This window comes from Carassius auratus, chromosome 7 (genome assembly GCF_003368295.1).
Source record: "Carassius auratus strain Wakin chromosome 7, ASM336829v1, whole genome shotgun sequence".
NCBI lineage: Eukaryota > Metazoa > Chordata > Actinopteri > Cypriniformes > Cyprinidae > Carassius > Carassius auratus.
Window position 1 is genome coordinate 30,268,078 of NC_039249.1, and position 27,618 is coordinate 30,295,695.

Below are 27,618 nucleotides of genomic sequence, written 5' to 3' on the forward strand. Positions count from 1 at the left end.
GCTCTCCGGTTTCATGTGGGCGCTCTTTAAAATGGAATCTTTTGAATGCAATGAACGCTGAAGCAGGGTGGCATCTTTCACTTTGTTCACTGTGATGTTGAACGTGGCACAGTTGTTGGAATAATGGGGCCAGGATTAAGATTTCATCCTTCAGCCTGACACATTGCTGCAGACAGCTTCGCAGCTTTGCCGAGCTGTCTTCAGTACCACTGCTGTGGCTCCAGATAATTTTTTTCTTACACTGACTGCTTTGATATGGAAAAAAAAAAACACCAGAGTGGTCGCTCTCTTTGCTTCAAGAGCCTTTTCCTGCTGTGTGACAATTCCCTGTGCCTAGATTCATTCCAAAAAGTGCCCACTCCCCCCACTCACATGCACTTTGAGTAGCCCAGACCTTCACAGTCTAGCTCTATACAGAATGTCAACTGAAGGCATTGCACAAAATTATACCCATCCAACAAACTCTATCCTAAAGCCTAGGTCTAACCCTTAGACCTGTTTAAGCTCTAATCATTGAATAACAGAAAGAGAAAAAAGGGAAAGGTGATCCTGCAGCACTACAAATGTACAATTTAAAAATACAATACAAATGTATTTATTTATAATTAGTTATAGACTGATACATTGGTCAGCAGAGACAGAAATTATCTTTTCTATTGAATGGATCACTGAATAATTCTCTTATTATTTCATTCTAAACGCCATTCAAAAAGGAATGAAACACCACTGTATGTTGCGGGGGCTTTGTTAGGAACTATATTGCCAATGCCAAAATAGAGCAAAAACAACAATATTCACAAGATTGTGCCTTAAAATTTAACTCAATTTTAACAGCACTCTTGCCTGTGTGATATTGCTTAACTTTATCATACGATGCAAAACTTATTACTAAATAAATAAAAACTCATACAGGGGCATTTTTTGCCCACATATCTTAAATTTGGGGATATTTTTGCCATAAGCGACTGTTAATTTTAAAACCTATTAGCCAGGCCCATTAATCAGCCATTTGTAAATTATCACCCTTCTCATAAAAAGTGCACATTTCCTGTTTTCTGATACAAGTAAAAAAAAAATTACAACAATTAAAAGGTAGTTTAGCAAAAAAAAAAAAAAAAAATGTCTTTATGTATTAACCCTCATCTTGTTTAAAACTTATGGAAGCCTGTTTCCAATGTGGAATAAAACATGATACGGTAATTGTAAATTTTTGATCATAATTCTGACTTTTTGTCTTGCAATTCTAAGTTTTTGCCTCAGAATTCTGAGAAAAACAGTTATAAGATTCAAAGTTGGAATTATATTTAGCAATTTTTATTTCATGACGAAAACAGGTGTCCATGTAAACCTGTATAACTTTCCTGTATACATTTCTTAAAATCTACATTTTACATTTTTGAGCACTGTTAGATTTTTTTTTTTTTTTTTGCAGTTTATGTTTACCTTCATGGTTTATGCCACTTCATCTACATACTTAAGCCCAATTAGTCCAGGACAAAAGATATTAACATGGCCAGCAGGGGGCCTTTCAAACATAGCTTGCAAATGGTGGTTAAAACCACTACTGAGACCAACAGGAAAAAAGGATACTCACTTCAGTCCATTGACCTTGGTTCTGTACCATGAGCATGACGCAGGGGTCAGACTTATTGAGCGTGTCTCGGTCCAACAGGGACTTGCAGGAAACACGCAGCTCCACCTTGGATACGCAAGCGGCGGGGCCTCCTATGCCTGCCACGGGGGACGTCGCTTCCTGTAAGTCACTCATCCTGACAGAAAGATGAGTGCGGAGGGTCAGCCGGTGATGGGAGACTGCAGTGCCAATGGGCTGATCTTTAAAAGCCTCAGTTTGACTGAAGCAGGACTCTCCCATGCAGGGAGTCTATTTGTTAATGTGACCTTGTGTTGTTTCTGCGTAAAGCAAAGGATGTGGGATGTCTTAAAACATATCTGTCAGTTTGACTTACAGTTCTCTACAGAGAGACATCTCTATGTCTGATTCCCTTTAAAGGAGAACGGGCTGCTGGGAGTGGTTCAGATATATAAAGTGATCAAATGTGATGTTGTAAATCAGAGATGTCCATTAGCATTACAACCGCAAAATCCCAGATGAGATCTTCAGTTGGCAGCCTCTTCCACAACAGACTCCTAAGTGAGAAATAAGCACATGAGGGTAAGAAATACCAGGATGTACTTTATAAAAATTTACTTTTAACATCCAATAAATGCACTGAAACCACACTGTCATCAAAAGCACAGCTTACAATGTACACACAGTTAGGAGTCACATGTGAGTAGACAGATAGAATTGCATGGACTGAGTTAACATGAACATCCACGCGTTGGATTTCTTTACTCAGATTTCACAACAGTTGAAGTTAGTCAAGCATATTTGTGGTGATGACCAAAAGAAAGCTGCTAGGTTTGAAAGAGGCTCCTGTGTCAGCTATATATACTGCACATATCGCTAACACTGCTGACAATGGCAAAGATTTTACCCAGATTTTAGATTTGAATCAGGTTAACCCTTTAACTTGACAGTCAGGATATATTGATCATTGGTCATTTTTTTTTATTTAACATTCTATTGACATCTGTAGGATTTATTACTTATATGTAGGCTACTTGTATTTTTATTGTTTAAATTTACAGTCAGGTTACTTTATTTGTGGAAAAAGTCAAATTAGAAGTGGGTTAACTTCTTTGAAGAGGGAAATATAGAAACCCGAATATTCGCGCAACTGTCCAAAGACTTCAAACTAAATTTCTTTACACACAGATATATATACATGTATATATATATATATATATGTGTGTGTGTGTGTGTGTGTGTGTGTGTGTGTGTGTGTGTGTGTGTGTGTGTGTGTGTGTGTGTGTGTGTGTGTGTTACGTTGTTTTTACGTAAACATAGGTAGCATGGGTTTGACTTTAGCATAGCCTCGCGCATGACACCGGGTTCAAAAAGTAAAAACAAATTCAACTGCTGCTTTTTTTTTTTTTTTTTCATTGCCAAGCCTGTTATTTACCTAATCGCTGAAATTTGTGTGATTGGCTTCCAGGCAAACGCGATTTCTCCTTGCCATCAGGTCAAAGTAGGCGCTATGATTAACTTGTAATCCAACTTTGTAACACGTCTTAATAGAACTATGTCATTTTTAGTCCCCTCGCACCTTTTAATTTGACTTCCTTTAGTGTTCTAGCTAACCCGTCCCTTATAATTCGTGCCCAGCGGTCATATTATGAAATCCCATTACAAGTAACATTAAATAATGTGTTTATGTATTAGATATTCACTCTTTGAAATATCAAATTAGCAAAAGCAATGCGTAAATCTACCAGGCAGCATTGCAGTGCGCTCCAGCGCGCGCGGTTCAGCACCACGGTCCATGGACAGCTCCTCTCACATCTATATCCACTCGATCAGTCCATCCGTCCTTACACTGCTAAGAATGTGAGCTTTCCTACACTGCTGTCTCTTGTGGCTGAACTATCATTTGATTACAATGCTTAACATTTGAACCACAAGTTAAGAATCACAGGCTACGACAAATTAAATTATTAAACGAGTGATCATTTGATCCGCTAAATGATATGAGTCTACGGAGTTTTAGAATGCAACACGAATACGCCAAACTTTTCTCGATTAACGCAAAGAGTCCAGTGCAAAACAGCGTGAAGAAAATGACAATAAAGTAACATGAAGAGACTGTTAATAGATGAAACTTTAGTCCAGTAAAGTTAACCTCTCTAGCGTCTGCAACCCAACATTTGTTTAGTAGCCTAAATTACCCACAGTTAACTTTATATCCTCTATTATTTATCAAACTCTTATGAATATAATGGTCGATTAACGAGCATAGTTTGTTTTTGCTGCATCCTTTACCATTCCGCGAAGATTTGTAAGCACTGACAAGTTAGATACCACAAATAAACAACGTAATCAGTTGTCTCTAATTATAGCCTAACTAACACCACTGCATATGCAACGCAGCATATAGTCAAACAGTAGTAATAATAATTATCAATAATAATAATCATTCAAATTCCTTGATGACTAACAGCAAACATAATCGATTAAGTCTAAATGAGAGCTGGGTTCTCACCTGCTGTTGCTGCTGCTCTTCTCTCAGTGTGTGTGTGTGTGTGTGTGGAGAGAGAGAGAGAGAGAGAGAGAGAGCGAGAGAGAGAGGAGTGGAGCGGCTGACACATGCCCACCGTGCGCGCTATAGTTCGGCTTTGGCGTCATGTTGCGTCGAAGAGCTACATCGGAGAGAATTTAACAGCCTCAGCTGGGAAAAGTCGGCACCCCAAGCTTGTCTGAATGTGCAGAAGTCATATATATATATATATATATATATATATATATATATATATATATATATATATATATATATATATATATATATATATATATATACACATACAACATATATATATATGTTGTTGTTGTTATTATTGTTGTTGTTGTTGGTGGTGGTGGTGGTGGTGTTTTTGTTTTAGGAGTTTAATATAAAAAAATATATTACCAGCCTTAAGGTCATGGTTATAAGTAAAACTATACAAACTTACCCTACCATACAAACCACTGTGAATTATAATATACACACACACACACACACACTTAGTGGTGTAATATAAAAAATGTTTAATTACAGGGTTGGTGTTTACAGTTTGATGTAAAGTTTAGACATTAGCTTCAAGGTCGTGGTTGACATATCCTTTCATAAAGGATAAAGAAATTTGTAATATTCCTTTCAGTTCCATGCACTTCCTAAAAGGATGATTATAGAATTTTGACCAAATTTGTCTATTACTTATTTAATTATGTAAAGTCTCTGAACCACTGGTGTGTTTTTTTAAACCACATTAACTAACTTCTGAATTTCTTTACACTATATTATTATCAAATATTAGATTCAATCATTTCAACAACTTATTTTATTACAATTGGCAAAAGTTTCACATTTATTTTTAAAAAGGGTCTGATCATACACCTCACCTATCTGAGCATATTACATGCAGTTTCATAACAAGGTTCGGGAGGAGCACGTCAGATACTTAGCCTAATTAACACAGGTGGAGCCACTTAAGATAATCAACCTTAGGGTATAAATACAGCTGAATTAGCCTACCTGTCTCCATTGAAGGTTTGTCAGCATTCCCCCTCCATCCCCATCTCCTCCACTAGAGTTCATTTTACACTTTTACATATACGGGGGGTACTCTAGGTTTGGGCCATTCCCGCGCTCGGAGCCCCTTCCCCGGACAGCACGCCAAATAGGCACTATAATACTTCAGCTAATTATATGTAAGTGTGAACTCGTGAACCTCAGTTTTTTGAGTGAACATTGACAAAATGATCTACCAATATTGCTTTGTTCATTATTTGTTGGCTCTGATGTGCATAAGCTGAACTCTGATCACTGATAACCAATCAGTTCCAAAACAACCAAAATGGCTCTAGAGTTATTGAAAATGTTTTATGTTACTGGCTGATGCATTTTTATTTTTTCTGATAACACAATAGTGGTGTAATGGGGAAAGTGGTGAAACTAGCATTGTTAGACTATTCATAATATTATAATACATAATGCTGTTAAGATACCTAATGCTATCATTCAAAATCAAACTAGTGTTTTATTTGGGGGCTTTAAAAAAGGCACATAGGTCCTAAAATAATTGTCTTCACATATATAGACAATATTTTGAGATAAACAAGAAATGTCATTTTCATTTAATTGGAGAGAGTTTCCTATCATTTGTTTAGTGAGCAGCATGGATGCATGTCGACAGGATATAACATAACTTGTAAATCAATTAAGAAGAGTAATTAACGGCTTATAGCTGTCTGAAGCCATACCCAGAGGTACAACGCCTACATGTATGTACGTAACAAATGCCATTATTGTGCTCACAGAACCTTTTTCATCCCACCCACAATTTTTTCCCTCTCTGTTTCTCTTTTTTTATTTTTATTTTTTTGACAGGACAGAATTAGATTGGTCAGGAAGTGAGAAAGAGAATGGAAATAACTTCATCAGAGATAAAGTGTTATGTAGTTTATAGAAAATAAGATGATGTTGTGGCCACTGTGCTGATCATCTTAAACAGGCTTTGCTAATTCTGTCTGCCACTCCATCAGGAATCCTGATAAGAAGGACTAATAATACAAGATATCAACCAGTAAGGGGAAACACATTTGCTTTAATGTATAGTTAACACAAAAATGTACATTTCCTGAAAATGTACTCACTCTCCGCCATCCAAGATGTAGATAAGATGATCATTTTAATCAGATTTGGAGAAACGGCACTGAATGGGCGCCGTCAGAATGGGCCCAATCAGCTGATAAAAATCACAAAGATCCACAAGTAATCCACACGACTCCAGTAAATTGAAAAGTTGGTTGTTTGTAAAAAAAAAAGAAAAAGAAAATATCAATCAATAAAGATATTTATAACATAAAACCATTGCTTCTGACTGAAATAGGCCTGAAACTCCTCTATCCACAACTGCTTTCTCCAATGCAAAAAAGTTGAGTTGAATGCATATGATCATCTTCTTAAAAAAATTAAAAGTATTTAAAGTATTTCCCCAAGACTACTTTAAATATGTTAATATCGCCTATACAGAACATATGCAGGTTAGGGTTTACAATTGGCAGCATTGTAGTCAACATCTGTCCTGCTCACCTGAATATCATTATGCTGAAATATTTATTATGTGTAGCACTCTAAGAATATGGTTGTAGAATATATGTTGAAGAACCATATTTTGTTACAAAAGGGAGTTCTATTTAGCGCTAAAAAGAGACGAAGAACCCAAATCTGGCACTGTTTAGAACTATTTTTCTTATGTAGATAAATATTTATTGTAGATAAAACATAAGAATGGTACTTATTTGCCAGTGTTTTAACGAGTGGTCTAAATTAACTCTTTCCACTGCTCAAGGGTAATTAGGACATACTCATCCTATGTAACCTCATACGTGATTATCTCCCCTGGGTCAAGATATTTTTGGTTTATTGATCCATGTGTAGGTTTTCATGGGAAAAAAAATCCAAATGGTTCATTGATCGTGGACAGCCCCAATTATAACGGTCCCTTAACTTCACTTATAATTGATTTGTGCCACTTCCGATTCCGGGACACTGTAAAATGTACCATTACTCGAATTATTTCCACACTAAACCATCCTTGTGCAAAAGCCTCAGAGATACGAGTTTATAAAACAGGGCACACAATACAAGCAAAGATAGCACCAAAACACAGCCCTGGCATGAACTGAGATAAGAGATGTATCCTCCTGCTCAAACTCTCACACACAGCATATGATGTTTGCATAATACACCCACAGTCCATTCTAAACCACCACTGGCCATTATGACATCACCTACAGGACAGAAGATAATGCCATTTAAAAACACTGAAACAGCTGATCTGTATTCAGTGGACAAAACGGATTCTTCTCACTCATAATCAGCTCTCTCCAACATTGTTTGATTTACAACATTGTACAAAACATCTATATAGAAATATATCCAGGTTTGGAATGAACCAAGTATTTGTAAATTAATTCTTACATTACTATTAGAACGAAAATTTCTGGTGGATTATCCCTTTAGCAGGTCCAACTAGCACATGCCTTACCCAGATCCAGCATAAAAAAAGTTAAGCTATTGCTAAGCCAAACACTTCGAAAACTTCCAAATTCGATAAAGGTAAACAGTGCCATCTTCTGGTCAATTAAAAATAGCCATCTCAGTGTCCCCATATGTATTTGTAAAGCACTTTTGACGCATACATTTAAGTGCTTGATCCACAGGAATCAAACCAATGACTTGAACCATATTTTTAAGCATAGTCGAACAAAAAAAACAAAAAACAAACATCGTTTTTTTTTTTCTGCATTGTCACTTGTAGCCTCTATCATCACCCAAAACCTCAAGAAATCATCTGTAGGGAGAGGAACTGCCAAACATCAGTCTAAAGTCACTCGAGACACACATTTCCTCTTAAAAGCAGACAAATCAACAGATTCGCTTTTCCAAGGAATGACTCCAAATGCATGACTTTTTTTTAAAACATTTATTTTTTAACAGTTCCTAACAAAGTATGATTTATTTCTTCTTTTCGGGATCCTGCTCGGCGGCCTCCTTCGCCCTCTTGGCACGGATGCCGAACAGACGGGCGTTGGCACGGGCCATACGCAGACTGGCAAAGGCCTTGAAGTTCTTCTCGTCCTCTGAGATCACGCGCGCCTTCTCTTTCTTGTACACCTGCAGGAAATATGGACACTTCCTTAGATGCAGCAGAACACTACATTATATATCAAGAGCTGAGTTTGCATTAAACATCTCAACCTTATTCCTGACAGGGAATAAGACCAGTTTTAGCCTGCACACAGTATATACATTTGGCCTGTTGGATTTATGAAAATACATTTGAAGAATTTTGTTTTTTTTTGTCATAGAAACTTAGTTCAAAGAATCTTATAAATTATGGAATAAATTGAATGAAACAAAACATCAATAGGTTTTTTTTTTATGTCTGCAACTTCCAGATCTCCATTACTTTACATTTATTTAGAAAAGCTCAAGTTCCTACATCTCTGCCCTCAACCACTAGAATATGGAGATCATTTTTACTGCACAAGTGATGTTCTTCCTGAATACATTCGTCTCGTTTTCCCCGTGTGAATGTCTAAAGATTCTTTTGATGAAGATACATTTGCTTGAGAAAAAAAATGGCAACATCTTTTTGTAAAATATAGAAAAACAACATCTGCCAATGATTCAAGAAAAGTCTATTTAATTCAGAGGGAAAACCAGATTTAATTTACATATTTGTCAGGATTAAACTGAACTTGATTGTTAAATCTCTCAAAAACAACATCATATGTTCAAAAGTAGACATGCATCTCAAGCAAATGTGCCTTGATTTAATACGTTTTTTTTTTAGTGCAACATTCAATGCCAAGACTATGAATTTAAGATTGCTGATATTAACATGGACAAAAATGACATTCATATAGCTTGTTCTGTAAATCAGTAATTGCAGAATGCTTGCATAAAATGCCAGAGAAACATTTAGCAGCCTGGAAAAGTACGACTTTAAATCCTGAAATGTGTTTTGACTGGAAATGACAAATGATACAGTAGGCTTAATAGTGTTAAGGATGATACATACGTTTTTGATGGGCATGACAGGTCCAGTAAGCTGTGTAGCCATCTTGACCTCCTCCTCCTACACACAAAACAAAAAGCATGTCAAAAGACAAAAAAAGACCAAAAACACCACTACTGAATAGGGCTAGAGCGTATGCAGTCATCAGCTAAAAGGGTTCAAAAGTCATCAAGGCTGTGCAGAGATTCCGGAGAAAGTGTCATCATTTGACTGCAAACACTAAAGCGGTTACCCTTTATAATAATCAGCATTTTAGCCTTCAGTGTATATGGCAGCAGGTCTATGATCTACAACGAATCACACCGCTTCAAAATGATATTTATCCTCAGAAAGGTGGGTGTTATGAACTTAAGGAAGCCACTTACAGTGCTGTCTCCCTTCTTGGGTGCAGTAGCCTTCCTGGGGAAGATGATGAGTTTGGAGCGGTACTCCTTCAGCCGCTGAACGTTGTTCTGCAGAGACTCTGTGGATCGGTTACGCCGACGAGCGTCAACGGCAATGCCGATGGTGCGCGCCACCTTCTTGTTGATTCCTGCTGCCTGTATAAGCAAATTACAGAGCAATGTGAGACATGATCGTGCTGGAACAGCTGGAACACATGAACAGTTTCAGCATCAACAGTCATCAGCAAATGGGGTTCAAAGGAGATCATCAATGAAGTACAGAGATTCCGGAGAATTGTCATCATCTGACTGTCTGAAATAACCATTAACGAACCAGAAACAGTTAAAATGAAAAGTTCACACAAAAATCATCATCATTTACTCGCCCTCATGTCATTCCAAACCCACAAGACTTGTCTTGAGAGGGTTCTGTCCAATCACTGAGAGTCCAGGTAACCAAAACAGGAAGATCCAAAAAGCACAATGTGTTGTAAAAAGACTCATATAAACCGGTTTAAACCAAGTCTTGTGAAGAGTTACCATGTGAATAAACTCCTAATAAAATCATACATGAACAATTGCCTATTAACCATGTACAAAAACAACATCTACAACATCCAACATTTGGATCTTCTAAGTTTTGGTAACCTGGATTTTCAAGAGGGAGACAGGAACTTCAAGATTCATTTAATGTCTTGTTTCAAACATTAAATCAAAGAGTGAGGGTTGAGTAAACTACAATTTTCTGATTTGTGTACCTGAAGCACAATACCAGTCTGAAGTCAGTGCTATATTTGTAAAAACAGCCAACATCACATTGTATAGGTCAAAATTATCAATTGTTCTTTAATGCCAAAAAACATTAGGATATTAAGTAAAGATCCTGTTCCATGAAGATTTTATAAACTTCCTACAGTAAATATATTATGATGCATTGCTAAAGACTTTTTATTTCTAACAAACCATGCATCAATAAGAAAGCTTATTTATTCAGCTTTTAGATGATGATCAGTCTTTAAAAATTGCACCTTATGACTGGTTTTGTAGTCCAGGGTCACATTTGGGTGAACTGATTTAAAACTAGCAGTAATGTGGCATCAAGCTTACCTTCAGCTCCTCCAGGGTGAAACCGCGGCCCGCACGGACCTTGGTGTGATAGCGGATGGTTGGACACCTGACCGCTGGCCGAAGAGGACCAGAAACTGGTCTTGGAGCGATGCGCCGAGCCTTTGCCTGACGGGCCTTTCGTCTGAGGACAAAAACAAGCAAGATGTGTTGTAGTAAAGTGATGATCTCCATGAACTATTACAATCCATTAGTCAGTGAACGCGTGTTACCTGCGGATCTTCCTGGCCGGCTGGTTGAACCAGGTGCGCACTCGCTTCTGCCAGTCTTTATGAAAGTGAGGGTTCAAGATCATGCCATTCCTGCTGGGAGCCATGACTGTTCACTCCTAATGGAAAACAAACATGACAGTAATGAGCACACAGTTCCCTGCTCCACGTTCACATATAACGTTAGGTCAACCAGCATTAACCTGAAACTTTGCACGGCCGTTACGGTTTCTAGTTAAGAGCTGCACGCTCATGAAAGCCATTAAAACACCTCTAAAATTATATAGTCTGTGGCCCAGTCCAAACACCCCCTGAGCTCTATCGCCTGTGTCGCGTGCTTCAGAGAGCAACAGTTCAATGACAGTAAACACGCGCGAGGAAGACTTGAGCTGAAAGTGCGTTTTATTTGGGTTTCCAAACGCTTGATTGGTTCATGATCCGCTGTTTTAACATTTCACACCGATATTCACACAAACACACGGGAGTATGGAGACTGCCACGGGGGACTGTGTACTAAAATAACATTTTCCATCTCTCGTTAATGTATAACACTATCAATAGAGCCATGTTCGCACGTGAAACTAATTACACTTTAAGACTGGACTACTTTAATCATCATATGATAAACGGTTACTGAGGATTAAAGCGGATAAACTTAATGTTTAGCCGGAATCAAAGCACATACCGTCTGTAGCGGAAAATGGCTGAAAAGGAAAAGGAAATGGTAACGCAGGGTTTTATGGGAAGTGAAGAAAAGAGCCAATAGCAACGAGAGATGTGCGCGTCTACCGGAAGTGCGAAGCCGGTTTGGGTTGTGGCAAATCAGCACGTGGATGGAAATAGATTAAAAGTTCGACAAGTAATAGTTTACTACTACTACTACTACTACTAATAATAATTATTATTTAATTAATTAATTAATTAGTTAACAGTTAATCATTTTTTATGTAAAAGAGAACGTTATTAATTTAACGCGGTTAACGCAAAAAATGCATAAGGAGATTGTGGTAAACATATAATAAAATGTGTATGTTCATTAACACACACATACATTTACATAATCGAATATATTTAAAGTATAAGAATGCTGACTAGAGCGATCACACTCCATCATAAATGATAAACCACCATTGTATAAATGTGCAAGTAAAATGCTTTCCATTTACTAACAATATTTTTGAACATGAGGAACACTTTATCACTGGAGAAAGATAAGAATGTGTATACAGGGAATTTGAGTAAAATCTGTTCTAAATATGCCTGCGTTAGAACTGAGCGTGGCTGGAAAACTGGATGTTGTGTTCAGCTACTTTTAAAAACCCTCTGATATTTCTATGGGACTTGAGAAACTCTTCATACTTGTCTGTAATGTAATGAAAGCATTTTAAAAGGAGTGGTTACATAGAAAACCTGGTATATCTGGAGTAAGCATTACTCTGCATCCTAAACAACAGCAATTAATTCTTATCAATGCATATTACTAATCAAAAATTAAGTTTTGATATATTTACATTAGGAAATGTAAAAAATATCTTCATGGAAAATTATCTTTACTTAATATCCCAATGATTTTTGGCATAAAAGAAAAATCAATAATTCTGACCCATACAATGTTTTTTTGGCTATTGCTACAAATATACAAATATATAATTATACATCTATTTGCCTTTTTCGTCTCATAAGATCAAGATCAAATCAGCCACATTTAATTTTCTGGTTGCATCTCATTACATAAAATTCTATAAAACAAGTACAACTATAATCTGTAGATAGTTACTAATATAAGTCAACATTATAAACATCTAAATAAATAACGTTTTGGCCAAGGAGTTCCTGTTTCCTAACAAAGGAACTTTTATTTATTTATTACAGCCAAAGAAGATACTATGATCACCCGTCATTAATCATTGATCGCTGGAACACAGAAACTGATGAGTCATTTAATCTCAGGTCAAAGGTCAAGGTGTGCTGTGCTGGGAGGTGGTCTTGGTCCCCATCTGCATGTGTGCCATTCTTTTCACTATCAATATCAGCATCAAGAGAAAGAGAACAAGCTCTTAAAACAAAGTACAGTACGAAAATAAATGCATCAATACTTGTGCAATTTGCTTGCAAACAAAAATATCTGAAACAAACAATGGTGCATTTCTAGATAATGTACACTACTGTTCAAAATGGGGTCAGACGTTTGTATTTATTTTATTTTTTTAAAGAAATTTATACTTTTATTTAGCAGAGAAAATCACAATAAAACTATTATTTTCGAAAGAATTCTATTTTATCAAGAATCCAGATATTTTCTAAAAGGCAAATCTGCATAGTAAAATGATTTCTGAAAAATCATGTGACACTAAGTGAAAGTGAAATTAAAATGAAAGTGGTGACATTTGCCAAGTATGGTAACCGATACTCGGAATTGTAAAATTCAGCTTTGCATAACAGGAATAAATTACATTTTAAAATAAATACATATTATTAAATATATTTTTAAATCGCAATAATATTTCACAGTATTGCTGTTTTAATATATTTGTAAATAAAATAAGTGCAGACTTTGTTAACAATTGAGTCTAACTTGTAGATACCGTATTTTTGGTAATATATGATTGAAGCATTTGTGGTAAAGTACATCAGAAGCAATGCTTGACATTCATGTGTTAAACTCATCATTTATTTGTTATATGTTACTGGCCTCATAAGACAATCTGAAAGGGTCAAATTTGAATATACCAGAACACAGACGCAAACTGGCTCACAATAGTTACACTTTTGATTTTATTCCATGTCATGTTACGTCAATGTCACGCACATTATATTAACAAATATACTATAAGACAATCAGCAGAACCAGCCCTGTCTTTGTTTGAGTCCATGTAAAGCACCTCGAAATATTTGGCTTTTGACTCCAAAATACATGATTGTGTTAAACTAGCACATTACAAAAGATTATTTTGGTGGAAAAGAAAATTATAAAATCTAAATAAATAGATTTCAAAGAGTTGTATTAGTACTAATTTTAGGGAATCCTTAAAGGCTCTGTCTGAACGATCAATAATAACAAATAACGAAGGTCTTTATGAATCGAGGGATTTTATGAATTTTTCATAAGCAGCTTCATCCATGAGTTGGTCAAGTTCTGCAGGTTTCTCTATGGTCATCTTAATTAACCATCCTTGAGGAGAGAGAAAGGAATGTTTCAGTGGTATATTACACATTCATACATAGTATTGTGTGCTTTCAGTTTAGTAAGAGACTAACAGCTGCACTCACCATCTTCATAGCAGGCTTTATTTACTAGTCCCGGGTTATCTGTCAGATTTGTGTTGATTTCGGTCACTTCTCCAGTCAGTGGAGAATACAACTCACTAGCAGCTTTGACGCTTTCTAAAGCACCGAACTCCTCTGAAAAAGAAATGCATGTCATGCTGTCTGTGCTATAGCAGAGAAAAGGCATAAGATGGGGATTTCAGAGTCTTCTCACCCATTTGTTCAAGCTTTGTTCCCACTTCTGGAAGCCCACAGTATACCACATCACCTAACGCTTCCTACAGTGTTTGAACGGAGAAAATGAAAGACATCTATTCATCAGAATATCATTTTAAACTGCAAGTCAACATCAAATTAAAACCGAACCCTCACCCTTTTTTTTTTTTTTGCATGTTATTCCAAAGACACCCAAAAAAAAGACAGACAAGTGATTGTTTCAACACTTCCCCTCATGCTCAATGTATATTTCATTTTATTTGGAAACATATTAAAGTAAAACTGTTTTTAAGTTGACTTTAAGGTGCATATATGGAAGCTTTTTTCTGCCAAGAATAAAAACTAAAAAAAAAAAAAAATGTAATTGTGATATTGTATCTCAAATATGACATTTTCTCTGCCAAGCCTGAACTGACATCTCACAATTCAGACTTTTTTTCCCTTCCGTCACAAAATTAGTAGTAAAAAGTATCAAATTAAACATTTTTGAGAGTGTGTGTGACACTCACTCACTCTCTCTCTCTCTCACACACACACTCGACACCATCTATAAACACTTGTTTCTATCTAAAGAGGAGCACACCTGAGCAAAGTTGCTGATGCCAACCGTGCCCACACTCCCCTCCACTCTCACCCATTCGTGTTTGTCTGTGAACTTCAGAGCTGGAAAAACACAAGAAAATATAAATAATAAGAACCATTCACTAAAACAGCACATCTCCCAAAACAAAACAAAGTGTGCTGTCAATTACTCTCTCACATAGTGTTATTTTAGTATACTATTCCATATTTTAAATGAGCTTTTATTTTTATATTTTCAGTTTTAATTTCAGTTTGTGACTTTTTATATATATATATATATTAAAAAAACCTTTCTATACAGCTTTAATTTTATTTTTTAGTAATTTCACATTTTTAAATGCACATTTTTATTTCAGTTACTGAACTACACAAGTACAGTATTTTTAAGTTTAGTTAAGAATAACAACAGTATTCTCAAGTTATGAAAAAAAAAAAACTTTTTGGTTTGGAATGACATGAGAATCATTATTTTGGCACCATTTATATTCTTTTGGATTCAAAGAACTATTCCTTTAAACAGGAGTTAGTTTTCGTTAAAGGACATTTTCTTTTTGCATAAATATTAACTTAATGCTGATGACAGTTTGACCATTCAAACTCCATAAAAGGTAATGAAGCATCAATTTCCAGGTCTGTCTTTCCTTTTCACTACAGGTTTTCTGAATATTAATCTTTTAAAATCACTGTATGGAGCATGAAACAGTCACTGAGGGCAGAAGCAACTGTAAAGGTCAGGTTAAGGCATACCAAATGGTGTACTTTCTGTGCCAGACAACTGCAAAATAACCGGCTTTCAAACACGTTTCTCAAAACACCCATTTGTGGGTTTCTGTACAACAAACCCATAAAATTAGAGTAAGATAAAACAAGTGATCCAAATTAAATGAGCATGACTAAAATGTCCCAAGACCTGATTCAGAAAGAAAATCATTGACGGTTCTTAATTTGATAGAAATTTCACATTAACACCATAATTCTTAGGAGAACAGTCTGGCAAACCGATGAACACCATCAACTGAGGACTCCCAGAGGAGCAAAGCCTCGGATTCTAGCATCAGCCCATGCAGAAACAATACAGGTTTAAACCAGATTGTGAGCATGTCTGGGCTTTATGAAATACACTCCAGTAGTTAATTTTTGATCTTGAGCAATCCAATGAAACATAATGAAGGTGATGCAGTCTCATTTCATAGATTTCGTGGACGACGGATTTAAGTGAGATCATGTGTAGCCTATAGTCAGGGGTCTCTGGTCAAACTTCATGGGCACAAGATACAGCACGGTCTTAACTTTAATTAGCTTCATCTCAAATTAACTTGAGCCACATGATAATACTGTACCGAGAAAACTAGTCAAGCGTGGCGAGTTTGCTCCGATGAAAGCGTCAGCAAAAAAAAAAAAAAAAAAAAGACAAAACAACACACCGACCAGTTTAAAGAACATTGTGCACTTAACGCTTAAAAAAAGACTATGTAATGGTTCCAAAAAATAAAGAGGCAATTTAAACGAAAGATTCGAATTCCAAAATTCGAATCCGCCAAGTAACTTTCCTCGAATAAATCACTGGAAGGTATCAAACGCCAGTTCGGTAAAACTGGCAAGATATTCACAGATTCGACTTTTCCGTATCAATAACTCGCGAGCAAAACGTTTTTGGTACACGAATAATGACTCTTTTTACTCGTAGTGATGTAGTAAACGAGCTACAAGCGAGTTTGCCTGAAAACAAGTTTTCCTCCGCTCTGTACAAAATACGTTGATCTCAATGCGCTGGCGTCTGAGAGACAAGTCCTAAGGGACCGTCTGCAAAGTGCGAAAAGCGAAAAAGGTTACTAATAAAATACTCAATAACTTCACAGTAACACACTGTAGTGTCACCAAATTCAGTTCACACATCACTGCTCTCGTGCTGCTTATACTACAATGTTGGTTTTAAAAATAGTTGCTTTTGCAAAATTTTTATGATTTTTTTTATTATGAAAACATTAATAACGTTACTGTGACACACTGTACTTTCACCAAATTCAGTTCACACATCACTGCTCTCCTACTGGTTATACTACAACACTTATATTGAAAATAGTTGCTTTTGCACAATTTTTATGATTTTTTTGTTATGAAAAACAGTTAATAACTTTACTGTAACACACTGTACTTTCACCAAATTCAGTTCACACATCACTGCTCTCCTGCTGGTTATTCTACAACAATCATTTTGAAATTAAATGATGTTGCACATTTTGTATTATGAAAAATAGTTAATAACTTCACCGTTATAGAACATAATAGTTAATAACTTTAATTTAACACACTGTACTTTCACCAAATTCAGTTCAAACATCACTGCTCTCCTGCTGGTTATAGTACAACTTTAATTTTGAAAGTAATTGCTTTGGCACATTTGTTTTGAATTTTTATTATGAAAAATAGTTAATGAATTCACCATTATTGGACATAATAGTTAATAACTTTAATGTAACACACTGTACATTCATCAAAATCAGATCACACATCACTGCTCTCCTGCTGGTTTTACTACAACACTCATATTGAAAATAATTGCTTTGGCACATTTTTTATTATTTTTTATTATGAAAAATAGTTAATAACTGTACTGTTACAAACTGTACTTTCACCAAATTCAGTTCACACATCACTGCTCTCCTGCTGGTTTTACTACAACTTTCATTTTGAAAGTAATTGCTTTGGCAAATGTTTAGAATTTTTATTATGAAAAATAGTTAATGAATTCACCATTATTGGACATAATAGTTAATAACTTTAATGTAACACACTGTACATTCATCAAATTCAGTTCACACATCACTGCTCTCCTGCTGGTTTTACTACAACTTTGATTTTCAAAGTAATTGCGTTGGCTCATTTGTTATGATTTTTTATTAAGAAAAATAGGTAATAAATCACAATTATTGAACATAATAGTTAATATATTTAATATAACACACGGTACTTCCACCAAATGCAGTTCACAAATCACTGCTTTCCTGCTGGTTATACTACAACTTTCATTTTGAATGTAATTGCTTTTGCAATTTTTTTTATGATTTTTTTATTATTAAAAATAGTTAAAAACTTCACCATTATTGAACATAATAGTTAATAACTTTACTGTAAAAGAGTGTACTTCCACCAAATTCAGTTCACACATCACTGCTCTACTGCTGGTTATACTACAACTTTGATTTTAAAAGTAATTGCTTTGGCTCATTTGTTATGATTTGTTTATTAAGAAAAATTGCTAATAACTTTACTGTAACACACTGTACTTTCACCAAATTCAGTTCACACATCACTGCTCTCCTGCTGGTTATACTACAACTTTCCTTTTGAAAGTAATTGCTTTGGCACAGTTTTTATATTTTTTTGTTTTGAAAAATAGTTAATAACTTCACCATTATTGAACATAACAGTTAATAACTTTACTGTAACACACTGTACTTTCACCAAATTCAGTTCATACATCACCGCTCTTCTGCTGGTTATACTACAACTTTGATTTTGAAAGTAATTGCTTTGGCACATTTTTTAGAATTTTTATTATGAAAAATAGTTAATGAATTCACCATTATTTGACATAATAGCTAATAACTTTAATGTAACACACTGTACATTCATCAAATTCAGTTCACACATCACTGCTCTCCTGCTTGTTATTCTACAACACTCATTTTGAAATTAATTGATGTTGCACATTTTTTATTATGAAAAAGTTAATAACTTCACCGTTATAGAACATAATAGTTAATAAGTTTACTGTAACACACTGTACATTCATCAAATTCAGTTCATACATCTCTGCTCTTCTGCTGGTTATAGTACAACTTTCATTTTGTAAGTAATTGCTTTGGCACATTTTATTTTTTATTTTTATTAATAAAAATAGTTAATAAATTAATCATTATTGGACATAATATTTAATAACTTTACTGTAACACACTGTACTTTCACCAAATTCAGTTCATACATCACCGCTCTTCTGCTGGTTATACTACAACTTTGATTTTGAAAGTAATTGCTTTGGCACATTTTTTAGAATTTTTATTATGAAAAATAGTTAATGAATTCACCATTATTTGACATAATAGCTAATAACTTTAATGTAACACACTGTACATTCATCAAATTCAGTTCACACATCACTGCTCTCCTGCTTGTTATTCTACAACACTCATTTTGAAATTAATTGATGTTGCACATTTTTTATTATGAAAAAGTTAATAACTTCACCGTTATAGAACATAATAGTTAATAAGTTTACTGTAACACACTGTACATTCATCAAATTCAGTTCATACATCTCTGCTCTTCTGCTGGTTATAGTACAACTTTCATTTTGTAAGTAATTGCTTTGGCACATTTTATTTTTTATTTTTATTAATAAAAATAGTTAATAAATTAATCATTATTGGACATAATATTTAATAACTTTACTGTAACACACTGTACTTTCACCAAATTCAGTTCACACATCACTGCTCTCCTGCTGGTTATACTACAACTTTCATTTTGAAAGAAATTGCTTTGGCACATTTTTTTAGAATCTTTATTATGAAAAATAGTTAATGAATTCACTATTATTGGACATAATAGCTAATAACTTTACTGTAACACACTGTACATTCATCAAATTCAGTTCACACATCACTGCTCTCCTGCTGCTTATACTACAATGTTGGTTTTAAAAATAATTGCTTTTGCACAATTTTTATGATTTTTTTTATTATGAAAACGTTAATAACGTTACTGTAACACACTTTACTTTCACCAAATTCAGTTCACACATCACTGCTCTCCTACTGGTTATACTACAACACTTATATTGAAAATAGTTGCTTTTGCACAATTTTTATGATTTTTTTGTTATGAAAAACAGTTAATAACTTTACTGTAACACACTGTACTTTCACCAAATTCAGTTCACACATCACTGCTCTCCTGCTGGTTATTCTACAACAATCATTTTGAAATTAAATGATGTTGCACATTTTATATTTTGAAAAATAGTTAATAACTTCACCATTATTGAACATAACAGTTAATAACTTTACTGTAACACACTGTACTTTCACCAAATTCAGTTCACACATCACTGCTCTCCTGCTGGTTATACTACAACTTTCATTTTGAAAGTAATTGCTTTGGCACATTTATTTGAATTTTTATTATGAAAAATAGTTAATGAATTCACCATTATTTGACATAATAGGTAATAACTTTAATGTAACACACTGTACATTCATCAAATTCAGTTCACACATCACTGCTCTCCTGCTTGTTATTCTACAACACTCATTTTGAAATTAATTGATGTTGCACATTTTTTATTACGAAAAAAGTTAATAACTTCACCGTTATAGAACATAATAGTTAATAAGTTTACTGTAACACACTGTAAATGCATCAAATTCAGTTCACACATCTCTGCTCTCCTGCTGGTTATACTACAACTTTCATTTTGTAAGTAATTGCTTTGGCACATTTTTGTTTATTTTTATTAATAAAAATAGTTAATAAATTAATCATTATTGGACATAATATTTAATAACTTTACTGTAACACACTGTACTTTCACCAAATTCAGTTCACACATCACTGCTCTCCTGCTGGTTATACTACAACTTTCATTTTGAAAGAAATTGCTTTGGCACATTTTTTAGAATTTTTATTATGAAAAATAGTTCATAACTTCACCATTATTGAACACAACAGTTAATAACTTTACTGTAACACACTGTACTTTCACCAAATTCAGTTCATACATCACTGCTCTTCTGCTGGATATACTACAACACTCATATTGAAATTAAATGATGTTGCACATTTTTTATTATGAGAAAGTTAATAACTTCACAGTTATAGAACATAATAGTTAATAAGTTTACTGTAACACACTGTGCATTCATCAAATTCAGTTTACACGTCACTGCTCTCCTGCTGGTTATACTACAACTTTCATTTTGTAAGTAATTGCTTTGGCACATTTTTTAGAATTTTTATCATGAAAAATAGTTAATGAATTCACCATTATTTGACATAATAGCTAATAACTTTAATGTAACACACTGTACATTCATCAAATTCAGTTCACACATCACTGCTCTCCTGCTTATTATTCTACAACCCTCATTTTGAAATGAATTGATGTTGCACATTTTTTATTATGAAAAAAGTTAATAACTTCACCGTTATAGAACATAATAGTTAATAAGTTTACTGTAACACACTGTACATTCATCAAATTCAGTTCACACATCACTGCTCTCCTGCTGGTTATACTACAACTTTCATTTTGTAAGTAATTGCTTTGGCACATTTTTTTAATTTTTATTAATAAAAATAGTTAATATATTCCTCATTATTGGACATAATATTTAATAAATTTACTGTAACACACTGTACATTCATCAAAATCAGATCACACATCACTGCTCTCCTGCTGGTTTTACTACAACACTCATATTGAAAATAATTGCTTTGGCACAGTCTTTATATATTTTTATTATGCAAAATAGGTAATAACTTTACTGTAACACACTGTATTTTCACCAAATTCAGTTCACACATAACGGCTCTCCTGCTGGTTATACTACAGCACTCATTTTGAAAATAATTGCTTTTACACATTTTATGAATTTTAAATAAGAAAAAAACAGTTAATAAATTTACTGTAACACACTGTACTTTCACCAAATTCTGTTCACACATCACTGCTCTCCTGCTGGTTATACTACAACACTCGTTTTGAAAGTAATTGCGTTGGCACATTTTTTATTATTTTTTATTATGAAAAATAATTAATAACGTCCCCTTTAGTGAACATAATAGTTAATAACTTTACTGTAACACACTGTACTTCCACCAAATTCTGTTCACTCATCACTGCTCTCCTGCTGGTTAAACTACAACACTCATATTGAAAATAATTGCTTTGGCACATTTGTTATGAATTTTTATCAAGAAAAATAGTTAATAACTTTACTTTAACACACTGAACTTTCATCAAAATCAGTTCACACATCACTGCTCTCCTTATGGTTTTACTACAATACTCATATTGAAAATTATTGCTTTGGCACATTTTTTATGATTTTTTTATTATGAACAATATTTAATAACTTTACTGTAATGCACTGTACTTTCACCAAAATCAGTTCACACATCACTGCTGTCTTGCTGGTTATCCTACAACACTCATTTTGAAATTAATTGCTTTTGCATATTTTTTTGGATTTTTTTATTATGAAAAATAGTTAATAACGTCACCTTTATTGAACATAATAGTTAATAACTTTACTGTAAGAGACTGTACTTTCATTAAAATCATTTCACACATCACTGCTCTCCTGCTCGTTTTACTACAACACTTATTTTGAAAATATTTGTGCCGGCACATTTTTTATGATATTTCTTATTATATTTTTTCTTATTAAAATAAGTTACTGTAAACTTAATGACATTGTGAGAGTATCTAGTATGTTAGGTGGGTAACAACATCATTTGTGTGAAGTATTCTTATTTTCATTATGTGCTATTAAATTCTACAGTTAACTAAAAAGTAAACTGCATTAGGTATCTGAGTTGAGATACATGTTTGTATTGTGCAGAAACAAAGTCCATAAATTAAGTAATTTTATTACATCGTGAAGTTATGTAGTTACAAAGTTATTACCTATTTTCCATAATAAACAATCATAAAAAAGAAATATGCAAAAGCAATTATTTTCAAAATAAATGTTGAAGTATAACCAGCAGGAGAGCAGTGATGTGTGAACTGAATTTGGTGGAAGTACAGTGTGTTGCAGTAAAGTTATTACTATAATTTCCAATAACTGTGAAGTAATTAACAATTTTTCATGATAAAAAAATGGTAAATAATGTGCCAAAGGAATTACTTGCAAAATGAAAGTTGTAGTATAACCAGCAGGAGAGCAGTGATGTGTGAACTGAATTTGGTGAAAGTGCAGTCTGTTACAGTAAAGTTATTAACTGTTTTTCAAAATAAAAAAATCATAAAAAATGTGAATTTTTTTTTTTATTTCAATATGAGGGTTGTAGTATAACCAGCAGGTGAGCACTGATGTGTGAACAGAATTTGGTGAAAGAACGTTATTAACTTATTATAAAGTTATTAACTGTTTTACTTATTTAAAATTTATAAAAAATGTGTAAAAGGTATTATTTTCAAAATGAATGCAGTAGTATAACCAGCAGGAGAGCAGTTATGTGTTAACTGAATTTGGTGACAGTACAGTGTGTTACAGTAAAGTTAATAACTATTTTTCTTAATAAAAAATCATAAAAAATGTGCCAAAGCAATTACATTCAAAATTAAAGTTGTAGTATAACCAGCAGGAGAGCAGTGATGTGTGAACTGAATTTGGTGAAAGTAAAGTGTGTGAAAGTAAAGTTATGAACTATTATGTTCAATAAAGGTGATGTTATTAACTATTTTTCATAATAAAAATTCTAAAAAAATATGCCAAAGCAATTACCTTAAAAATGAGGGTTGTAGAATAACCAGCAGGAGACCAGTGATGTGTGAACTGAATTTGTTGAATGTACAGTGTGTTACAGTAAAGTTATTAACTATTTTGTTCAATAAAGGTGATGTTAGTAACTATTTTTCATAATAAAATATCATAATAAATGTGCCAAAACAATTACTTTTAAAATGAAAGTCGTAGTATAACCAGCAGGAGAGCAGTGATGTGTGAACTGAGTTTGGTTGAAAAACAGAGTGTTACAGTAAAGTTAATAGCAATTTTTCTTAATAAAAAATCATAACAAATGTGCCAAAGCAATTACATTCAAAATGAAAGTTGTAGTATAACCAGCAAGAGAGCAGTGATGTGTGAACTGAATTTGGTGGAAGTACAGTGTGTTACAGTAAAGTTATTAACTATTGTCTAAAATAAAACATCATAAAAATTGTGCCAAAGCAATTACTTTTAAAATGAATGTTGTAGTATAACCAGCAGTAGAGCAGTGATGTGTGAACCGAATTTGGTGGAAGTACAGTGTGTTACAGTAAAGTTATTAACTATTGTTCAAAATAAAACATCATAAAAATTGTGCCAAAGCAATTACTTTTAAAATGAAAGTTGTAGTATAACCAGCAGTAGAGCAGTGATGTGTGAACTGAATTTGGTGGAAGTACAGTGTGTTACAGTACAATTATTAACTAATATGTTCAATAACGGTGACGTTATTAACTATTTTTCATAATAAAAATCATAAAGAATGTGCAAAAGCAATTAATTTCAAAATGAGTATTGTAGTATAACCAGCAAGAGAGCAGTGATGTTTGAACTGAATTTGATGGAAGTACAGTGTGTTACAGTAAAGTTATTAACTATTGTTCATAATAAAAAATCATAAAAAATGTGCCAAAGCAATTATTTTCAATATGAGTGTTGTAGTAAAACCAGCAGGAGAGCAGTGATGTGTGAACTGAATTTGATGGAAGTACAGTGTGTTACAGTAAAGTTATTAACTATTATGTCCAATAATGGTGGATTCATTAACTATTTTTCATAATAAAAATTCAAAAAAATGTGCCAAAGCAATTACTTTCAAAATGAAATTTGTAGTATAACCAGCAGGAGAGCAGTGATGTGTGAACTGAATTTGGTGAAAGTGTAGTGTGTTACATTAAATGTATTAACTATCTTTCAAAATAAAAAATCATAAAAAATGTGCCAAAGCAATTACTTTCAAAATGAAAGTTGTAGTATAACCAGCAGGAGAGCAGTGATGTGTGAACTGAATTTGGTGAAAGTGTAGTGTGTTACAGTAAAGTTATTAACTATTATGTTCAATAACAGTGACGTTATTAACTACTTTTCATAATAAAAATCATAAAGAATGTGCCAAAGCAATTCATTTCAAAATGAGTGTTGTAGTATAACCAGCAAGAGAGCAGTGATGTGTGAACTGAATTTGGTGAAAGTACAGTGTGTTACAGTAAATTTATTAACTGTTTTTTTCTTATTTAAAATTCATAAAACGTGTAAAAGCAATTATTTTCAAAATGAGTGCTGTAGTATAACCAGCAGGAGAGCCGTTATGTGTGAACTGAATTTGGTGAAAATACAGTGTGTTACAGTAAAGTTATTAGCAATTTTTCTTAATAAACAAATCATAACAAATGAGCCAAAGCAATTACTTTTAAAATCAAAGTTGTAGTATAACCAGCAGTAGAGCAGTGATGTGTGAACTGAATTTGGTGGAAGTACACTCTTTTACAGTAAAGTTATTAACTATTATGTTCAATAATGGTGAAGTTTTTAACTATTTTTAATAATAAAAAAATCATAAAAAAATTTGCAAAAGCAATTACATTCAAAATGAAAGTTGTAGTATAACCAGCAGGAAAGCAGTGATTTGTGAACTGCATTTGGTGGAAGTACCGTGTGTTATATTAAATATATTAACTATTATGTTCAATAATTGTGATTTATTACCTATTTTTCTTAATAAAAAATCATAACAAATGAGCCAACGCAATTACTTTGAAAATCAAAGTTGTAGTAAAACCAGCAGGAGAGCAGTGATGTGTGAACTGAATTTGATGAATGTACAGTGTGTTACATTAAAGTTATTAACTATTATGTCCAATAATGGTGAATTCATTAACTATTTTTCATAATAAAAATTCTAAACATTTGCCAAAGCAATTACTTTCAAAATGAAAGTTGTAGTAAAACCAGCAGGAGAGCAGTGATGTGTGAACTGAATTTGGTGAAAGTACAGTTTGTAACAGTACAGTTATTAACTATTTTTCATAATAAAAAATAATAAAAAATGTGCCAAAGCAATTATTTTCATAATTTAAAGTTATTAACTATTATGTTCTATAACGGTGAAGTTATTAACTATTTTTCATAATACAAAATGTGCAACATCATTTAATTTCAAAATGATTGTTGTAGAATAACCAGCAGGAGAGCAGTGATGTGTGAACTGAATTTGGTGAAAGTACAGTGTGTTACAGTAAAGTTATTAACTGTTTTTCATAACAAAAAAATCATAAAAATTGTGCAAAAGCAACTATTTTCAATATAAGTGTTGTAGTATAACCAGTAGGAGAGCAGTGATGTGTGAACTGAATTTGGTGAAAGTACAGTGTGTTACAGTAACGTTATTAATGTTTTCATAATAAAAAAAATCATATTTTTAAAACCAACATTGTAGTATAAGCAGCACGAGAGCAGTGATGTGTGAACTGAATTTGGTGACACTACAGTGTGTTACTGTGAAGTTATTGAGTATTTTATTAGTAACCTTTTTCGCGTTTCGCACTTTGCAGACGGTCCCTTAGGACTTGTCTCTCAGACGCCAGCGCATTGAGATCAACGTATTTTGTACAGAGCGGAGGAAAGCTTGTTTTCAGGCAAACTCGCTTGTAGCTCGTTTACTACATCACTACGAGTAAAAAGAGGCATAATTCGTGTACCAAAAACGTTTTGCTCGCGAGTTATTGATCCGGAAAAGTCGAATCTGTGAATATCTTGCCAGTTTTACCGAACTTCAAACGCCTGGGGACCTCCCCGGCGTAACAAACGAAACAAAGTAACCAAAGTTAAATCCCAAATACAAACTCCGTTGTTAAGCAATCCGTAACAATTAGAAGATTAAAGCTCTAGATTAAGGATTAAAGACCAGAATGCAAACAGGAATGGCTGCAGTTCTTGCGGCAAAGGTAGATGCGAGATGTAAAACGGATGAGCCGTGGAGTTCTGCAAAGTTTTTACCTCCCGAGAGCCGCGAGCTCGTGGAAAGCGTCCTTAAAACGTTTGGCCGTAGCGAATTTTGGCACGTCCAGATACGTGCAGGTCTCGTGAGCAGGGGCAATGCTGCCGAAAAGTTTGCCGAAACGCATCGGAGCGCCGCACACATCGCCATCTTCATCGAATCAATAAGCTTCAGTCGTGAAATAACAGCCTCATGCACTTGACCGCGCGAGAAGCGCGCTCCCGCTAAACCACAGACATCACGGTGCTGATAATTAGACTGAGAATAAAGATATCGATAACGAAATGAACACTGGCACAGACTATACGACCTGTTATACAAAGTCCAAGCATTATGAAAGCAAAAGTATAACACAATGAGAAGAAATTCCTTGGTTTTGAGAACTATGGAGATGCAAAGCAAGTTTCTTCACAGACGGACTATAAGGTGGCAAATAATAATTAATGACAACGCTTCAAACCACACAGGCGATCCATGCAGCTCGAATTGTATTTCATGTGACTTTTGCCATTCACAATGGCTAAATACGATCCGATTTCAATCGGACCAGCACAGAAATCGGATTGAGACGGTCACTCTGTATAAAGTTTAAGAAGGCAAGATTGTTCCTGCAATTAAACGAACCTAAACATTTACCGATTACTTTTAATAAACTAGTGATTTTATCAAAAAAATAAAGTCAGATGTCATAGCAGACTAACAGGTGTAATTAATCACATCAACCTTGTTGCAGTAACATTTGACAAGACTTACTATACTAATACTAATGTTTTATGCAAATGCTTTACATCTATCAAATGTTCTCTCTATAAAATAATACAGTAGTCAACATTCGAAGTGGATCAAAAGAAGTTAATCAAAGTTGTCCTAAGACA

At 33.9% G+C, this 27,618-nt stretch overlaps 3 protein-coding genes and 2 non-coding genes across 6 annotated transcripts in view; all 5 read right to left on the bottom strand.

Annotated features, from left to right (window-relative positions):
* cpne7 (copine VII) overlaps nt 1-4,142 on the bottom strand; it is a 56,457-nt gene extending 52,315 nt beyond the window's left edge. Inside the window, exons 1-3 of one of the 2 annotated variants that reach the window (XM_026268392.1) lie at nt 4,104-4,142; nt 1,968-2,148; nt 1,595-1,769 (exon numbers count right to left, since the gene is read on the bottom strand). In XM_026268392.1, the coding sequence (XP_026124177.1) occupies nt 1,595-1,769; nt 1,968-1,987 (195 nt within the window). In that variant the 5' untranslated portion in view covers nt 1,988-2,148; nt 4,104-4,142. Of the gene's footprint in view, nt 1-1,594; nt 2,149-4,103 lie in introns of both variants that reach the window. The other variant, XM_026268391.1, reaches the window with a different exon arrangement.
* A 3,931-nt stretch (nt 4,143-8,073) lies between these two features.
* On the bottom strand, nt 8,074-11,725 carry LOC113106456 (60S ribosomal protein L13). Its single transcript, XM_026268393.1, has 6 exons — nt 11,589-11,725; nt 10,907-11,022; nt 10,677-10,818; nt 9,552-9,725; nt 9,190-9,246; nt 8,074-8,279 (listed from the first exon to the last, which is right to left on the bottom strand). Exons 2-6 carry the CDS (start codon nt 11,008-11,010, stop codon nt 8,121-8,123), a joined length of 636 nt encoding a protein of 211 aa, XP_026124178.1. The 5' UTR covers nt 11,011-11,022; nt 11,589-11,725; the 3' UTR covers nt 8,074-8,120.
* LOC113106666 (small nucleolar RNA MBII-202) lies at nt 9,312-9,391 on the bottom strand. Its single transcript, XR_003292539.1, has one exon. It is a non-coding gene; the product is annotated as a small nucleolar RNA MBII-202 (small nucleolar RNA).
* LOC113106667 (small nucleolar RNA MBII-202) lies at nt 9,792-9,873 on the bottom strand. Its single transcript, XR_003292540.1, has one exon. It is a non-coding gene; the product is annotated as a small nucleolar RNA MBII-202 (small nucleolar RNA).
* A 1,936-nt stretch (nt 11,726-13,661) lies between the features above and the next one.
* Nucleotides 13,662-26,964, bottom strand: LOC113106457 (glycine cleavage system H protein, mitochondrial-like). Its single transcript, XM_026268394.1, has 5 exons — nt 26,743-26,964; nt 14,970-15,049; nt 14,385-14,448; nt 14,174-14,305; nt 13,662-14,075 (listed from the first exon to the last, which is right to left on the bottom strand). Exons 1-5 carry the CDS (start codon nt 26,897-26,899, stop codon nt 13,978-13,980), a joined length of 531 nt encoding a protein of 176 aa, XP_026124179.1. The 5' UTR covers nt 26,900-26,964; the 3' UTR covers nt 13,662-13,977.
* Nucleotides 26,965-27,618: the final 654 nt, after the last annotated feature.